General features: G+C 39.1%; 1 protein-coding gene across 3 annotated transcripts in view; it reads left to right on the top strand.

Annotated features, from left to right (window-relative positions):
- Positions 1 to 265: 265 nt before the first annotated feature.
- The window catches only part of LOC110055381 (protein argonaute-2-like), a 61,085-nt gene continuing 44,447 nt past the window's right edge, over positions 266 to 16,903 (top strand). The window contains exons 1-11 of one of the 3 annotated variants that reach the window (XM_089270652.1): positions 266 to 374; positions 628 to 1,029; positions 5,959 to 6,159; positions 6,690 to 6,979; positions 8,272 to 8,328; positions 9,744 to 10,014; positions 11,502 to 11,639; positions 12,095 to 12,269; positions 12,688 to 12,862; positions 13,587 to 13,934; positions 15,123 to 15,914. In XM_089270652.1, the coding sequence (XP_089126778.1) occupies positions 266 to 374; positions 628 to 1,029; positions 5,959 to 6,159; positions 6,690 to 6,979; positions 8,272 to 8,328; positions 9,744 to 10,014; positions 11,502 to 11,639; positions 12,095 to 12,269; positions 12,688 to 12,862; positions 13,587 to 13,934; positions 15,123 to 15,914 (2,958 nt within the window). Of the gene's footprint in view, positions 375 to 411; positions 1,030 to 5,958; positions 6,160 to 6,689; positions 6,980 to 8,271; positions 8,329 to 9,743; positions 10,015 to 11,501; positions 11,640 to 12,094; positions 12,270 to 12,687; positions 12,863 to 13,586; positions 13,935 to 15,122; positions 15,915 to 16,705; positions 16,897 to 16,903 lie in introns of those variants that run through there. The other 2 variants (XM_089270651.1, XM_089270650.1) reach the window with 2 other exon arrangements.

The following is a 16,903-nucleotide window of genomic DNA, read 5'->3' as shown; positions in this document are numbered from 1 at the left end:
TGTTCTAAATTGCGACTATTTTCAGCGACGTATTGTCTTTATATCAAGTAAAATAACGCTTTAATTTATTGACACAAAGCTTAGTAAGAAGATAATTGGGTTTTGAACAGACTTGTGGATGATTTCACTTGCCCCAGTTTTAAGCTTTCAGTGTTTTGGGTACCCAAAACACTAGGGATTTGGGTACGGGGGTACCCAAAAACTCAGGGATACCCAAATCACTGTGACACCGCCGATTTTAAAAGAGGGACAGACGAGCCTGAGGATGAATCGGACAAAGATGGCGGACGGAAGTACGGCCATCCACGACTTGACAACGAAAAACCATTCACAGAGTCTCCTAAGCCAGAACACCTCTCTTTACCTTTGTACAGGTATGTATATCAAGATGTATGTTAAATTATTTATCCACACGAAAAGGAAATTTTTCCTCTAAAAGAGTTTGTTTTCCTAGAATCGAGCTGTTCATTTCCGAGAAATGTGTATTCATCGTTGATTGGTTCCCCATTACATCATGATTATTTCCCCAGAAGAAAAAGCTTAGGTAAGCATTTAATGTTTACGCAGCAGATGTATCGAAATTGTTAGAATACAGTTAGTGTTGAAGATGAAAAATGTCTTCCCCAGGACCGGGGAAGGGGAAAAAGAAGCGAAAAAATAAGGGACGAGGCGGTGCTGGCAGAGGACGTGGCAGAGGACAAGATTTGCCCACTCCTGGAAGACACGTCGATGATGACGAAGTTGAAGTTGAAAGCGAAGAGAAGCCTGCTACGGGAGCAAGGTCAGTTCCTGAGCCTTCAAGTTCTACAACAGCTGAATATGACGAACTGCCAGAGACAGGACGAGAGAGACCGAGAGAGAACGAGACTACGGCTAATGAGAAAGTACATGTAGGGGAAGGCAGCAAGACGCCCTCTAGTTCTACAGCAGTCCCTCAGCCACAAGAGAAATCAAAACGAAAAGAACACCAAGTTCCTGGTGCGAGCAAGTTGTCTACGTCATCTCCTTCCTCTGGTACCAAGGTTAAGGGTAAGCTTTACTGAAATGAAGATGAATCTGTTCACAGTGGGTTTAAATTTGCAGTTCGTAGACTGATGAGCATATTTGCATTGTTCTGGCAGTAAGATATCATACATACCTCTTGAACCAAGTGAGGATTTCTTGGTCTGACATCATGGGATTCCGATTACATGGGCTTTCAGTCTATTCTCAAACCAGGCAGGGCTGAAACTTTCAGCCCGGACTGAAGCTAGGCCTGGGCTGAAATCTTCTTCATGTAATTCCCAATTTCATTTCAAGAGGATTTGTTTCAGAAGCTGGGCTGATTAATCGCAGCTCAAAAGTTGTAAATAGTAATAAGTTAAACGCAGTGCCAAATTAAAAATAATGTTTATAGCAGACATTTTGAGCCTAGCCCTTAGGTTGAGTTTTGTTAAACACAACCCCCACTTAACCTGTTGTAATTTCAGCCAGGCCAATATTTGTCATGTAATCACCCCCTTAGGCATGGGTTCCATGTTTGGAGGTCAAAAACGTCTGTCTCAGAGCTACTCATAACCTTCTACACAAAAGCTCTTTAGGGTTTTCATGCAGTCTTCCTCCCCAGTAAATGTCTGCTGAAACAGACAGCACATTTTTTTCCCCTTGTTCATAAAGATCAGCTGGAGATCACTCTGAAATTTACTTTAGAGCCAATTTGTACTGGGTAATGGTGTAATAAAAAACCAATCATAAAATGAACAGGCTCCTTTGGTACGATATACAGTAACTACTACCTGTACTGTTGCTTTTTGGAATTCTGAGGGCAAGGAGGCTCTTTGAACTAGAAATCCAAAGGCCTGGGGGTGCTTACGATAAGAATTCTGAGTGCATGAGGGGGTTGCTAGAGGAGACAGACAAGAGTGTGAAAGCACAAACGAACTGACAACACTACTAACTACTGCGGAAAGCAAGAAACAAGACAAACATTGGTCAATCACATATATGTTCACGTTCATTAACAGAAGAAAAGCAATAAAATCTGGGTTGCACATTGAGCTCCAGACGCCTTAAAGTTGATGGATTTCTTGTTAACCATGTGGCCATCGGCTGAGCATGGTTCATGTTCTACCCGTGGTTTATTATTATTATTATTTTTTTGTGGGTGACCAGACGCAAACTCCCTCGCAGCCAAATTTTGAGTCATGCAACATGTGATGTTTATTTGCCAAAAGCTGTTAAAACATTAATACACGGACAATTTTACGGATATTGTTTTCTTTGTTGTGGGTAAAATATATTTTCTTTTGGTTTTATCGAAGTGTTGGATTGAAAGGGAATATTAAATATGCTAAAAAAAAGGTATTACGTCAGCCATGGAATGCATTGAAGTTGCAGCTTTCACTTTCGCTATGTGACAAATAAGATCGTGTTTACTTTGCAAGTTTATTTCACCAGAAGCGACGGTCATTAATTTATGTGCAATTTTGCGAGTATTTCTTGTGGTTTTGGGCAAATGAAGGAAATTCTTTGGCTGTTTCATCGTAGTGAGTTCATATATTGGAAGGAAAATTAAATATTTGCAAGCCAAGCAAAGAACATGTCAGAACATGCAAGGATTACGTCATTGGTAGGAAAATAACCACCATACTAAAGATAGCCGTGGATAACGCAATTCTTGAATTATGTGACTCGTGTGACTTCTTTGCTAGCCCTTTACTCAAGGGAAAAACCAATTTAATGTAATCGTGATTTTTAAGAAAGAAAGCTGTTGTTAATAGTGTTCGTATCTTCATGCCCATACGTATCCCGAAGAAAGTTCCAGATTAAGACTATTACGTCATCGGAGATTTCACACCGGTTACGACTGATGGTGCAATAACACAGTTTGTGTTGATCAAGTAATGTGGTGTCTACAGTAATCAATGAATCATCAAGGATTGCTTTGGAATGTACACTGCGTTGCGACTGTAGTGCTAAGAAAACAGTTAAATTTTAAAAGCGTGGTTATAAGATCTAACAGATCTTCTTGTTTACCTTCAATATTACGAACAATATTCACTTGTTCAGAGGGATTTTGAAATTACTCACACGATTACTCCCCGAAATGTACTCCACTCTGTCCAATTACTATTACGAATATTTTCACTGGCGCATAGTAAACAAACATGGCGGGTTGGCATTCATCACAAACAAGTTCCTAACAAGAAGATCTGTTAGATCTTATAACCGCACTTCTAAAATTAAACTGTTTTCTTAGCACTACAGTCACAACGCATTGCACATTCCAAAGCAATCCTTCATGATTCATTGATTACTGCAGACACCACATCACTTGATCAACACAAACTGTATTATTGCACCATCAGTTGTAGCCGTTGTGAGATCTCCAATGATGTAATACAGTCTGGAACTTTCTTCCGGATATGTATGGGCATGAAGATACAAACACTATTAACAACAGCGTTCTTTCTTAAAAGTCACAATTAAATTTAATTGTTTTTTCCCATGAGTAAAGGGCTAGCAAAGAAGTCACACAAGTCAAATAATTCAAGAATTGTGTTATCCACGGCTATCTTTAGTACGGTGGTTATTTCCCTACCAATGACGTAATCCTTGCACGTTCTGACAAGTTCGTTGCTTGGCTTGCAAATGTTTAATTTTCCTTCCAATCTATGAACTCGCTGCGATGAAACAGCCAAAGAATTTACTTCATTTGCCTAAAACCACAAGAAATGCTCACAAAATTACAAATAAATAAATGAACGTCGCTTCTGGCGAAATAAACTTGCAAAAATAAACACGATCTTATTTGTCACGTAGCGAAAGTGAAAGCTGCAACGTCAACGCATTCCATGGCTGACGTAATACCTTTTTTTAGCGTGTTTATTATTCCCTTTAAATCCAACGCTTTGAAAAACGAAAAGAAAATTTTTTTTTTTCCACAAAAAAGAAAACAATATCCGTAAAATTGTCCGTGTATTTATGTTTTAACAGCTTCTGCCGCAAAAACATCACACATTGCGTGACTCAAAATTTGGCCGAGCGGAGGTCTGCGTCTGGTCACCGACAAAAAAAAAAAAATAATAAACCCCGGGTAAACCTAGAACCGCGCTCGGCCCATGGCCGCGCGGTTAATTAGGTGGAATTGGCCCACCCATGTTCTAATTTCCATAGTAATTAACACACAAAACAATTGTGCATATAGACTGAGTGGGTAAACTTCTGGAAAGATGTAAAAGCATAAAATTCCTTTTGTTGGAAGTTGTAGTGAGTCAAACTAGAATTCCAGATGGTTGAAGTAAGAAACACAGAAATCTGGAAGGGAGGGGGGTGTTAACGGTTTTGGAATTCGGAGGGCATCGGGAGGGGGGGAGGGGGTGAGAGCATTTTTGAATTTCTGAAGGCAAGGGGGGGTTAAAATGTTCATTCTGCGGTGGTAGGGTATGGATATTTTCTGGAATCACCCATTGAATGGCAAATTATGCTTTTAGGTATAAGTATGTCTAAAATGTGCAATTTTTCAAATCCAGTCCAAGTTCACAGATTTACAAAGTAACACTTTTTATCTTTTTCTTCACAAAATACCAATAGTTTCACAAAGGGGAATTTAAACATAATATTTTAAGTGTCTCAGACACTCTTTGAAAGGCCACGCTATATAGTATTTTGGTGTCATCTAAAGTTTTAAGAAGACTTCCTGCAGGCCTAACCAAACAAATGTCTTGTATGAACAAGTCCATCTCTTTCTTCATGAAATACATTGTACTCTCTAACAGCTTCTTGCTGATAAGGATTTAAATCAATAAGTAATTTTAAAAAAATAAATTTAATGTTCAAGCCCATTGAAAGACCATGCTTGTATCCATTGAAGTCTTTTGCAAAATTTATCTGGGTGCAAAGTGCCTTGCCTTGATCAGGAAGTGTGCTGTGATTGGGCCACATGCATAGCCCGGTGTTTCAGCAGACATTTATTTATTTACTCCAATTCAATTGCACAGATGATCAAAACAAAAACAAAAACAAAAAAATAAATATGTTTACAAGTATAAAAAGGAGATATCTTATTAATTAGGCCAGTTTATACAGAATTCTAGATTCCTTATTTTAAATGAACTGCCTGAGATAAAATACAACATACATAGAAAACTAACATAGACAAATTGCAACAACAATAAGTGATCAGAAAACTATAATTACATTCAAGGGTGAGGAAGACTGTGTCTGTGTAGGAGGCTAGGCTACTCATGCCTATGGATCAACTTTTGCATACCTATCTGTAATTTTTGGTCTGCCACATCCTGACAAGTAAAGATTGCTTGCAACAAAGAAAAGATATTTGGATGTTGTACATTATCTCTCTAAGTTTCATTAATAAACAGAATTGCAAGCAATCTTTAACATGTATTCCTTAAGTTAAGGAAGGTAGTGTGAAAAAAAAAGCTCTGTTTGAATATGGTTTAACTTGATATGTTACTGAGATTTTACAAGGAAGAATTATGTACATTGTACAAGAACATGCATATGACCACCATGTTTACTAAATAAAACATAACAAGAATTGTGAAAGAATGAATGATGCGCATGCAGCATTAACACTACTGGAAAAATGACCTGAAAAAATTTCAGACTCTGAACGGGATTCGAACCCACGACCTTTGTGTTACCGGTGCAATGCTCTACCAACTGAGCTATCAAGGCCACATTAGAGCGGTCATGTGTGGGTTTGGCCCTATATGTTCAGTGGACGTAATACTCGGCTCAAGTATATGAATTCCATGGTAATAGATGTCCGAAAAAAATTTTTTTTCAGGTCATTTCTCCAGTAGTGTTATGGCTGCATTTGCATCATTTATTCTTTCATTATTTAATTGCTACTGTTGGACATCTATTACCATGGATAACAGGAATTGTACACTGGAATGCAACAGGGTGTACACACTTTGAATATATCTATCAATCAATTTTAATCCTCTACAGAACCTCAAAGTGTGGCAGCCTCCAACACCTCTGCCTCTACTCCAGTGCCTTCCACTGTGACTGCTGCTGCTGCTGCTGCTGAGACAGCTGGTGTATCAGCTGCTACTTCCGTTAAGACAGCTGGTGTCTCAAAAACCACAGCTGATGATAAACAAGATGTAGAACAATTAACAAAGCTTGCTTCCAGCTTGACTACAAAAGGTAAATTTTGATTCTGAAGATTGACCGTCAGCATTTGTAAGAGTTGTGAGTTGTAATTTTGTTTTCACAGATAGCAGCTAACATGTACATTGTAGCCTTGGAAAGACAATCAAAGGGATGGAGCTATTTATATAGTACATGTGCACTTTGTTATTACCCGTAGCCAACATTAACACACACAAAACTTTGTACTGTATATGCACCTGACTGAGTTTGTTATACACTGGCACTGTACAGCATTAAGCCTGCAGTGTCTGTGTGTATCTCAAAGTGATACTGAAGTCAAGGAGTGTTTTAGTGGGCTTTCTTGCAATGTTCTGACTGCATTAATATTATTGACAGCCTATCTGTTACCAATGGTTGCAAGTCGGATTAATTTAAATTACTTCAAGACCATGGTACTTTAAAAAAAAAACCATACCAGATCTGATTTGCAGTTTTGGAACATGAAAGTACTTTATCTCAAGTTACTTTTAATTAATTTGTTAATTAATGTATAAAGTTGTTTCCTCTCCAATACATACATGTAGCTCGTCAAACACAAGGAAATGGTGGACCGCATCCCCCTAAAAGACCAGGCTATGGTACTGTAGGCCGTCCTATAAGGTTAAGGGCAAACTTCTTCCGCCTCAATATTTCATCACAACTATCAGATCTCTACCACTATGATGTAGAGATTACCCCAAACAAGTGTCCCCGATCAGTGAAGAGAGATGTTGTGAATGAAATCATTAGGAGGTACAAAGATACAACATTCCAAGGTCACCACCCTGCTTTTGATGGCGAGAAGAATTTGTATAGCAGAATCAAACTTCCTCCAGTGAGTTTATTAAGCTGAATAGTCTTACTGCTGTGTAAAACTCCTGAACTGTAAGGGACCTGGAGATATTGCATTTACATGATTGTGTATATTAGAGAGACAAATCCTATTACATTTAAGAACTAACTCCTATGAAGAGTCATCATTCATAAAGTAGTACCTCCCATGATGAGGCAACTCAGTTCCCAGGAGGGAGCATTTGTCATAAAAGGGCACCTCCCATAAAGGGACACATTCCATTAAGGCATCCCCAATAAAGGTGCATCTCTCATGAATTCTCATAAAAGGGTACCTCCCATAGAGAGGCACCTCCCGTAAAGGGGTACCTTCTATTATGGGGCACTTCCTATAAAGGGGCACCACCCATAAGGGGGACCTCCCAGAAAGGAGCACCTTCCTTAAAGAAGCACATCCCATAAAGGAGACCCATAGAGGGGCATCAGCCATAAGGGGGCACCTCCCAGAAAGGAGCATCTTCCTTAAAGAAGCACATCCCATAAAGGGGACCCATAAAGGGGCATCAACCATAAGGGGTACCTCCCAGAAAGGGGCACCTTCCTTAAAGAAGCACATCCCATAAAGGGGACCCATAAAGGGGCATCAGCCATAAGGGGTACCTCCCAGAAAGGAGCACCTTCCTTAAAGAAGCACCTCCCTTAAAGGGGACCCATAAAGGGGCACCACACATAACGGGGCACTTCCCATAAAGGGGCACCTCCAATAAAGGAGCACCTCCAATAAAGGGGTACCTCCCATCACTGCACTTCCCATTAAGGGGAACTTCCCATAAATAGGCATCTCCCATAGCAGGCACCATGCATTAAGAGGCACTTCCCATGATTTATAATGGAACCTTCTATAAATTGGCATCCTCCATTAACTTTTAAGGGGCACTAATCTCATAAAGAGACATTTCTGGGTAAAAGGTCACCTTCCATAAAGGGAGACTCCAATAAAAGGTTACTTTCCATAACATTGCATGTCAGATAAAGGAGCACCCTGCGGAAAGAGGTACCTTACATACTGGAGCACCTCTGCTAATGTGTACCTCCCATTATTAAGGGTTATGTCCTGCCCCCGCCCCTATGAATGTCACTAGTTAAATGAAAACCTGCAAGAAGATTGTGTCACTTTGCAAAGAAAGCTTGTCCTGAGCACATGTACTTGACTAACAGAACTGTGTTTTACAATTGAAAAATTAATTGTAGCACTATACATGTAATTATGTTTACCGGTACATTTGTACTCAATGCTTTTTAACCAAAGGTTGATTTGTTCTGACTGTTAAATAGGCTGAACTTAGCGTCAAGTTGGCTGGTGAGGATGGAGGAAAAGACAGGGAATTTAAGGTAACTAACTTATGCTAAATAGTATGTATAATGGGTCATTCCACATGAGAACAAAGAAGGAGCCATTTTTGAAGTAAACTAGTCTAAGATTTTAACTGCAGAGCCATAATGCATAAGAACTGGACTTTCAAAACAAAACGTCATGGCTAAGTGCAGATTGTATCATGCACTACTGAGGGGGGTACCCAAAGTAAGCGACTTCTTAAGGACTCCTATACAGGTATAATGGCTGCAATCATCTTTTAATCATAAGTCAATCAAGTTCGAGTTTGATCCAGTATTTTCATTTTACATTTTTTCAGAGGAATGTGTAACTGTCAAAAATATTGTCATGGACGTTACCTAACATCCATGAAAGTTAAAGCAATTTTTTTTTCTCTCATGGCTTGTATCTAAACCTGATATAAAAATAACATAGGTGCTTTTTTTATTTGACCAAGTAATAAATATCTGTGACAACAAAACTTATCAGTTCCAAAAGGTCATGGATGTTACAATTTATGGACGTTACACTCATGGATGTTACATCATGGACAACATTAAATGCATGCCAAGAAGCTTGGTGATAATTGCCCTAAAAGCCTGGTTCTAATATTAAATTTTGTCATTTGACAAAAATTGAGGACCTAGCATTCTAAACAATGTTGAATTAGTATAACTAACAACAACAATATATCAGTCAACAAAATGTCAAAGTGTAAGTTTTTTCATCTCCTAAAGCAAACACAGCAAATGGTCAATATGGCTCTGTGATAAAAATTTAATGCCTTTGAATATAATACTTCTGCTTTGTCTCTTAAGTTTTTTTTTTTCTATCTTTTTAAATGATTTTTCTCTCGCCATATTTGTGCAAATGTAACGTCCAAGATGGTGGAATGACATGCATACCCTTAGGAAACATGTTATGCCACCAAGCACTGCTTTAGACACTTACAGTCCAAGCTCTGTGCTTCAACTGCTGCCTAAATGTTAATGAATGCTATATAATTTATATAATTTTGTAAATGTACATTATATAGAAACGCTGTAGGGAGGAAAATGTATTCAGTAAGGCATTTCTGGACAGTCATTTTCCAAGGGAATGGATGGATGACAACTGCCTGTAATTATGCAGGGGCTGTTTTCACCAAATCTTAGAGTATTTAACAGCTTGTTTGCATGTTCTATATTTAATATAATGATATACAATGTCATTTTAGAGTGTACATATTTAAGAATCCCCGCCCCTTGGAATTTTCAGCAATCATTCATGTGGTGCATGGATATTTTCTGGTTTTGCAGAGGGCTGGCTCAGAATGAGACTCAGATCATTGGAAATCCAGTGCAATATAACTTATTCAGCAGGGAATCTTATGCAAGTTTGTAGGTCCTTTTACACAAAAAAAGGTTTCTAATGTTCTTTACTGCTTTTATAGGTGAAAATCCAGTTTGCAGCACCAGTTAGTCTCCTTGAATTAAATAACTTCTTGAGTGGTAAACAAAACGGAAAAGTGCCTCAAGATGCAGTTCAGGCATTAGATATTGTCATGCGGGAGATGCCATCATTCTATTTCACACCTGTGGGGCGATCGTTCTTCCCATTCGATGGCCAAGGGAAACCCCTGGGTGAGGGGTGTGAGGTGCGGTTTGGTTTCTATTCAAGTGTTAGACATTCTGAGTGGAAGGCTATGCTGGTGAACATTGATGGTAAGCAATATGATGATTTTAACAAAAACAGGAACAGTACATTGCTGGCTAGGCTGTCCTGATTAAGGGCCAGGTTAGGGACAAGGCGATTTTCCCCAGCTACTTTACTTGATGGAAAATGTAACACCAGAGACTAAGGAAAAACATGAAGAGCGTCTCTACCGTAGTGATACACTTTTGTCTAATACACATCACAATTATGGTTATTTCGTCTTTGAAATTTTTGACCATTATTACATGTATTTTAGCCACGTATCACAGCAAGTTTATGTTCACGTACAAATTGAAGACTATTGCATTTTAACAATTGTGGGACATTACTCTTTTCAAAAAAAAAATATTTGGCGAGTATAGAATCTAGCCTGCAAACACAGACAGATTTCTGGCTTTTGTTTCACACTGCCGAAAAATACCGCTATATAAAGTCATACTGCCCTGCCCTTAGTGTGCTTCATGGGCCAATCTTTTCTGACGTCATTGTTTACATTTTCCTCATAAACATAAAACATGGCACATAGAACTAAGAAGGCATCACGCTAGACAGGAATTGACCACAAACATTTAAAGAGCTTGTGAAACTTAGTAATTAATGAAATGTTTGGCTGTTTGGGTGTAATGTTCGAGGAGAAATTGGCTACCAAAAACTACAAAATTTCTGGGTGGCAAAAGCGCTAATGAGCTCATACATTCTTAAAAAGTTGTGAGTTTTTAAACCCACGTCGCACAGAAAGTATTCAATACATCAGGCTCAAATTCCCTGGGACAGTTAATCGTGCTGTGACCGTTCAATATTCAGAATTAATGTTTTCAAATGCAGCTCCATCAGAAACTGTAAAGGGTAGGGTTTTCAGCCGTTGGGGTCATACATGTAAATAGGGTATGGATTTTGGCCATTTTGGTCTTAAATAGGGTATTTGTTTTGCACTCTAGTCTTGAATTGGGTATGCTGTTTTAGAGGAAGCTACCCTTTCATCATTATCAATAACACCATCAACATAAGCCCTTCATAAATTATGTTTAGGGCAACTGTGCCTGCCACAACGGGTATCAAATTTTTGGTCTGGGGTTTAATGGGTAGGGAAAATCGCAGATTTTGGTCTTAAAAAGGGTAAGGGTTTTGGGAACTAGGCTGCATACCCCCACCCAATTTTTCTGGGAGTACCCCCAGACCTGAATGTTGATTATAAAGGTCATATTCAAGGAATTGCTCAAGTGCTCAAACTTGCATCATATCCATATTGTGCCGATTATATCAACTCAATAACACGTGTGTATGAATTTTGCACTGTGTGACATTAAATACCTCTGTAGATCACTCTTCGAAAAGTTGAAAAAAAAATATGCAAGTCCTGTATGTTTGCATTTTTGCTAGACGGTATGAGTTCTAATTGCTATATCTGCCCAGAAGCCATTAAGTCAGCTTATGTCTGCATGTTCACTTCATCAAATATTGAATGGTTATCTTTTTCTTGGTTATTTTATTTCAGTCTCTGCAAAAGGTTTTTACAAGGAACAACCCGTCATTGACTTCCTATGTGATATTCTTGGACGGGGTGTAACACCCCAAAGTCTTGAAAACCGTAGCTTTCGGTTTGAAAAGCAAAGACTTGAAAAGGCCATACGTGGTAAGACTGCAGAAGACTTTAGTTGCATCATGTAACGTAAAATTTTATACTCTCAGTTAATCTTTACACACTTTCTTTTATGCGTTATTTTATTTCGTAAATTTGGCATAATTTATTAAATCCATCTGGGGGTCCAAATTGTTGAAAGAATGGATAATACTGTCCAGTGGATAGCATAACTACTTTTCAACAGTTTTTCACTTGTGACGGCAATCAGAAACAGACTTTGGTCTAGCTCTAGATGCAAAGATTTACTACGAACACAGATGATCAGTGCTGAGGAAAAAAATAATATTAATAATTATATGTATTCTTGGGTTGCAGGACTTTTTAAAACTTTTGTTAATTAGTAAGGTCTTACGAGACATATTTCTATTTGGGGTTAGAAGACATGCAGGGTAGTGAATGTCTTTCAGTGTTGGAACAAGTGTACTAATACTTTTTTTGTCCTTAAGGAATTCGTATACAAGCTACTCATGCAACCGCTTTTAAGAGAAAGTACACCGTGCGGGGAGTATCAAGTGCTCCCGCAGAAAAGCTACAGTTTGTAGTTGAAGATGGAGCAACTGGTAACAAGAGCAAAACAACCGTGGCAGAGTATTTTAAGAATACATACAAATTGCATTTGAGGTATTGAGTAATTCGATTGTGTATAAGTAGTTTAAATAACGAGTTAGTGACCTAAATACAATTTTCCAGAAGTACAAAGTGCATAAACTATAATTTTCATCTCAGCAATTGCTTCAATCTCTGAAGAGTGGTTTCCTTATTATTGCAACGATATCGATCAATACTATGATTGTCGACATAGTGCTGACGTCTACCTCAGCAATTGGTGCGACGACGATCGCTACACTCGCTGAAGCGTTTTTTCCTGATTTATGATCGTAGCGATCACTGAACCTTTTTTACAGAGATTGAAGCTATAATATGGAAACCAGCCATTGAGTGTAGACTTTGTTGTGCATCTTCCACCTAAATTTGTAAAGGAAAATCTAAATTCATCAACAAAATAAAGAACAAAAAAAACGTACTCTCTTAATTTCAGATATCCTCACCTACCCTGCCTACAAGTTGGCCAGAAAAAGGACCGTTACCTGCCATTGGAAGTGTGCACCATCATTCCTTGTCAAAAAAGGCATTTATCAGAGGAACAGACGGCAAACATGATCAGAAGTACTGCTCGTCCTGCACCTGAACGTCAACAGGCTATTCAGAATTGGGTATGTTTGTTAAATCCCACCTAGGGCTCTCCTGTCGCGTTCCTCTAGTCTTCGTTCCCTACTGCATCTTGATGAAACGAGTGAACTGTGACTCTCGAGAGTTCCATTGCAGGCTCAATTTTATTGGTTTTAAAAAGCATTAACATGAGCACAAGTAAAACACCAGTGATGACTCAAGTTAGCCGCTACTAACCCTAAGAGGGTATCATACCCCCTATTCATGGCAATGTCGCCGGACTTACTGGTAGCAGTCCATAGAAAATCTTTCAAGGATCCTAAAGGATCTTCATGACGATCTTATCCAGGAACTTAATCAAGATCCTGAAATATCCTGGTCAAGATCTTCACAGTTCTTGCTGGAGCTTCAAAGATCTTGATCAAGATCTTAAAGAATGGTCAATGATCTTAAGTGATTTTGTTCAAACATCTTGCCATAACCTTTGAAGCTCTTTGAGGATCCGTGCAAAGACCTTTACAAGATCTTCCATGTAAGGATCTTTTCAATATCTTTTAAAGATCTTTTAAGAATTTACTTGAAAGATCCTTATCTTCCATTATCTATAGAAGGTCTTTTGAGATCTCCTAACTAAAGATTCTTAACGATCCTGTAAGGTTTTTTTTTTTTTTTTTCCCTAGGAAATGAGGGAAACGCCATTTGATATTACATAAAGTAAATTTGTATATATGCATATTGTCAAATATCTCATTGATCGTTCCATTCTAGGCCCAACAAATGATACAAACCAATAGTAAATACTTAAAGGAGGAGTTCCAGACTTCTGTTAGCCCTGAAATGGTCAAGGTAGATGGCCGCGTACTGCCAGCACCAAAAATCAAGCTTGGACCACAAGATCAAGCTTTGGTTCCACGGGATGGTTCTTGGGACATGCGTAGCAAATTGCTTCACGAGGGAGCTCGTATTAGCACTTGGGCCTTAGCTTGCTTTGCCAGTAGGTGTAGCGAAGATCAGCTGAGGAACTTTTGTAAGCAAATGGCCTCTGTGTCGACTCGAGAGGGAATGAGGATGACAGAGCAACCAACTGCTGTGGAATATCCTAGGAACTTCCGTGATGTAAGAACTGATGTGTTTTTCTAAAAGTATACTTGTCAAACACTACACTTCAATAAATAATGGATATCCGTAATTTTATTGCAGAAGTAGTGTTAAGCTTATTTCTAATTAGTGCATTTCCTCGTAGCCAATGTAGCCACAAAATGCTCAGAATTTCAGTTGAGACGTTGACCACCCTTGAGGGCAAGTGTTGTGACGACTTTCAATGTGTTCTGATTTTAGGCAAGGCGCTACTGCCATGGCGCCTTTCTCTGCGTAGAGATATACATTTAAGTCATTCCTTTAATGCTGCGTCTGGTAAATTGTCGGGTACCCCGTACGATGCAGGGCTTCTCAAACTCATTAATAATTCATTACGTTTAAACAAAGGAAATCATGACGGTGACGGTCTTTGGATATATGATCTTAATTAGCATAAATTTTTACGATTTTCTTTCTCCATTTTCTCCTTAATTTAAGTTTTGATTGAGAAGATATATCAAACGCTCGAAACAGTGTTTGACCACATTTCCAAACACCTCAAAGTTCGTCAAAAATACTCCGCTACGCGTCGTATTTTCTATTCTCTTCTCGGTGTTTGGGAATGTGGTCAAACATGGTCTGTCGTGTTCGATATATTACGTACAATTTCTCTTATCCATTGAATTCAGTTTGACTGCTACTCCCCAAACCTTGAAGACACTCGTTTTTTGAAAACGTTGTATTTAGGGATATTTAGAAAATACTTTAAATGTGAGGTTTACTTCCTCATGAAGGATTCGATGATGGTTTTTAATGTTGCATGCTTCAACAAGGACCAAGTTGATATCAAAACAGCAATTGGCAAACTTTATTTCACAGTGAATGTTTCTGGAAAACGGCCAGTGCCCACAATAGTTTGAAAACGTTTGGCTGGCCGGCGATCAAATTTACTGAACTTTTCTGGGCTTTTGGATAAGTCTGCACTAGAGTGCTTTCGTTCAAATGATCATGCGAAATCCAAATTGAACGACTGACGAGACTCATTGAATGGGAGCTGCGAGAGATTCACACCTGTCTTTGATTATTACCTCTGGACTGATGATAGGAAATGAAGGACTCCAATCCTCTAAAACCATATGCACATAGCTTATTTTATAGCTAGGTAATGAATCAAGAATTAAAGTAGAGAAGAACTTGAGTTTTAATTTTAGTTCTTCGTTTGATCAGGTGGAAAGTTTATTCTCCAAGTGGGCGGTGGATTATCCACGACTACAGCTTATAATGGCTGTTCTACCAGAAAAAGACAAGGAACTTTATCCAGAGATTAAACGAGTTGGCGACAATGTCCTTGGAATTGCCACCCAATGTGTTCAAATTAAACAGGCACAACAGGCGAAACCTCAAGTCTGTGCCAATCTTTCTTTGAAGATAAACTCCAAGTTAGGTGGAATCAATCATGTTATTGATCCGTCAGAGAAGTCACCCGTGTTTAGAGAACCTGTCATCATCTTTGGTGCTGATGTAACTCACCCTTCTCCCACTGAAAATGGGATTCCATCTATCGCGGCTGTTGTCGCCAGTATGGATGCAAATGCAACTAAATACTGCGCACGGGTTCGGGCGCAGAGACACGAGAAATCAGGAGGTGCCCAAGAAATTATCAATGATCTGGCTGCTATGGTGAAAGAGCTTCTTATCGAGTTCTACAAGGCCAACAGGAGACTTAAGCCGTCCAAGATTATCTTTTACCGTGATGGAGTCAGCGAGGGTCAGTTTGACCAAGTACTAGTTCATGAAGTGCGTGCTGTTCAGGAGGCCTGTATGATGCTGGAAAAGGAATATCGCCCAAGAATCACTTTTGTTGTGGTTCAGAAGCGGCATCACACAAGGCTGTTCTGTGAAGAGAGACGAGATGCCTCAGGCAAAGCTCAGAATGTACCTCCAGGCACCACCGTGGACAGTGGTATAACACACCCATATGAGTTTGACTTCTATCTGTGCAGCCATTTTGGAATCCAGGTAAGTTGATGCTATTTTAATGGTGGAAACGTTCTTTGAAAGCCTAACTTAAAGCGAAACTCCAGTTCGCTTTACAGTGGATTGTGATGAACAAATAGCTCTTTTTTTCCTATCGTAACAGAGGTTTTTAGAGAAACCATTTACTGAGCCAATTTCAGGTTACGTTTCTTTCAGTTGATCCGTATCAAGAATTATGATCCAGGATGAAGGAACCGCTGAATCTATTGTGAGCAAGGATTCATCAGTTGCTTCGATGAACTATGACTAGGCTGGCGTTAGCTTAATCTTGGATCATAGGTTCTGATCTAGAGCATCTCAAAGAAACGGACCGTTAGACTTGCTTGTGAGGACCCTTGTCACTCTTTGAGCAACCAGTCATTAATTACGCCTGCCGGTCTGTCTGTCTTCCTTTCTGTGTGTTTGTTTGTTTTTTTGTTTGTTTATGTTTGTGTATGTATGCCTGCCTGCCTGAGTGTCGGTCTGTCTGTCTGTCTGTCTGTCTGTCTGTCTGTGTTCTTTATATACATCTCACTTGCATGTCGCTTTAGATTTCCCTCTTTTTCATCTCTGTTTATATATCTATTTATTCTGTTTTTTTTAACTTGCAAATTGTTCCCGTTATTCCCGCACCTGTTTTCTTATTATTATGTGTGTTAAACATCAAGCTTTATTACATGACTGTAATCTTCGTTTACGACAATGTATTTAATCGGAGGTAATCCCAACACTGTTCCGTCAGATTCGCAAACTGTAAAATAGTTTCACCATGAAGGTTACTGATTTCTCCTCAGGGAACAAGCCGACCCACACACTATCACGTCTTGTACGACGACAACGCCTTCACAGCAGACGCACTTCAACAGCTCACTTATCAGCTGTGTCACGTATATGCACGGTGCACTCGTAGTGTCTCCATGCCAGCCCCTGCCTATTATGCACATTTGGTGGCGTTCCGAGCCAGACACCACGTGACCAATGGGAGGTAGGTC

This window comes from Orbicella faveolata, unplaced genomic scaffold (assembly GCF_042242905.1).
Source record: "Orbicella faveolata isolate gen_17 unplaced genomic scaffold, um_ofav_v1 contig_34, whole genome shotgun sequence".
NCBI classification, from domain to species: domain Eukaryota; kingdom Metazoa; phylum Cnidaria; class Anthozoa; order Scleractinia; family Merulinidae; genus Orbicella; species Orbicella faveolata.
The sequence above is the reverse complement of the archived record's forward strand: the minus strand, read 5'-3'. Positions and strand labels throughout refer to the sequence as shown.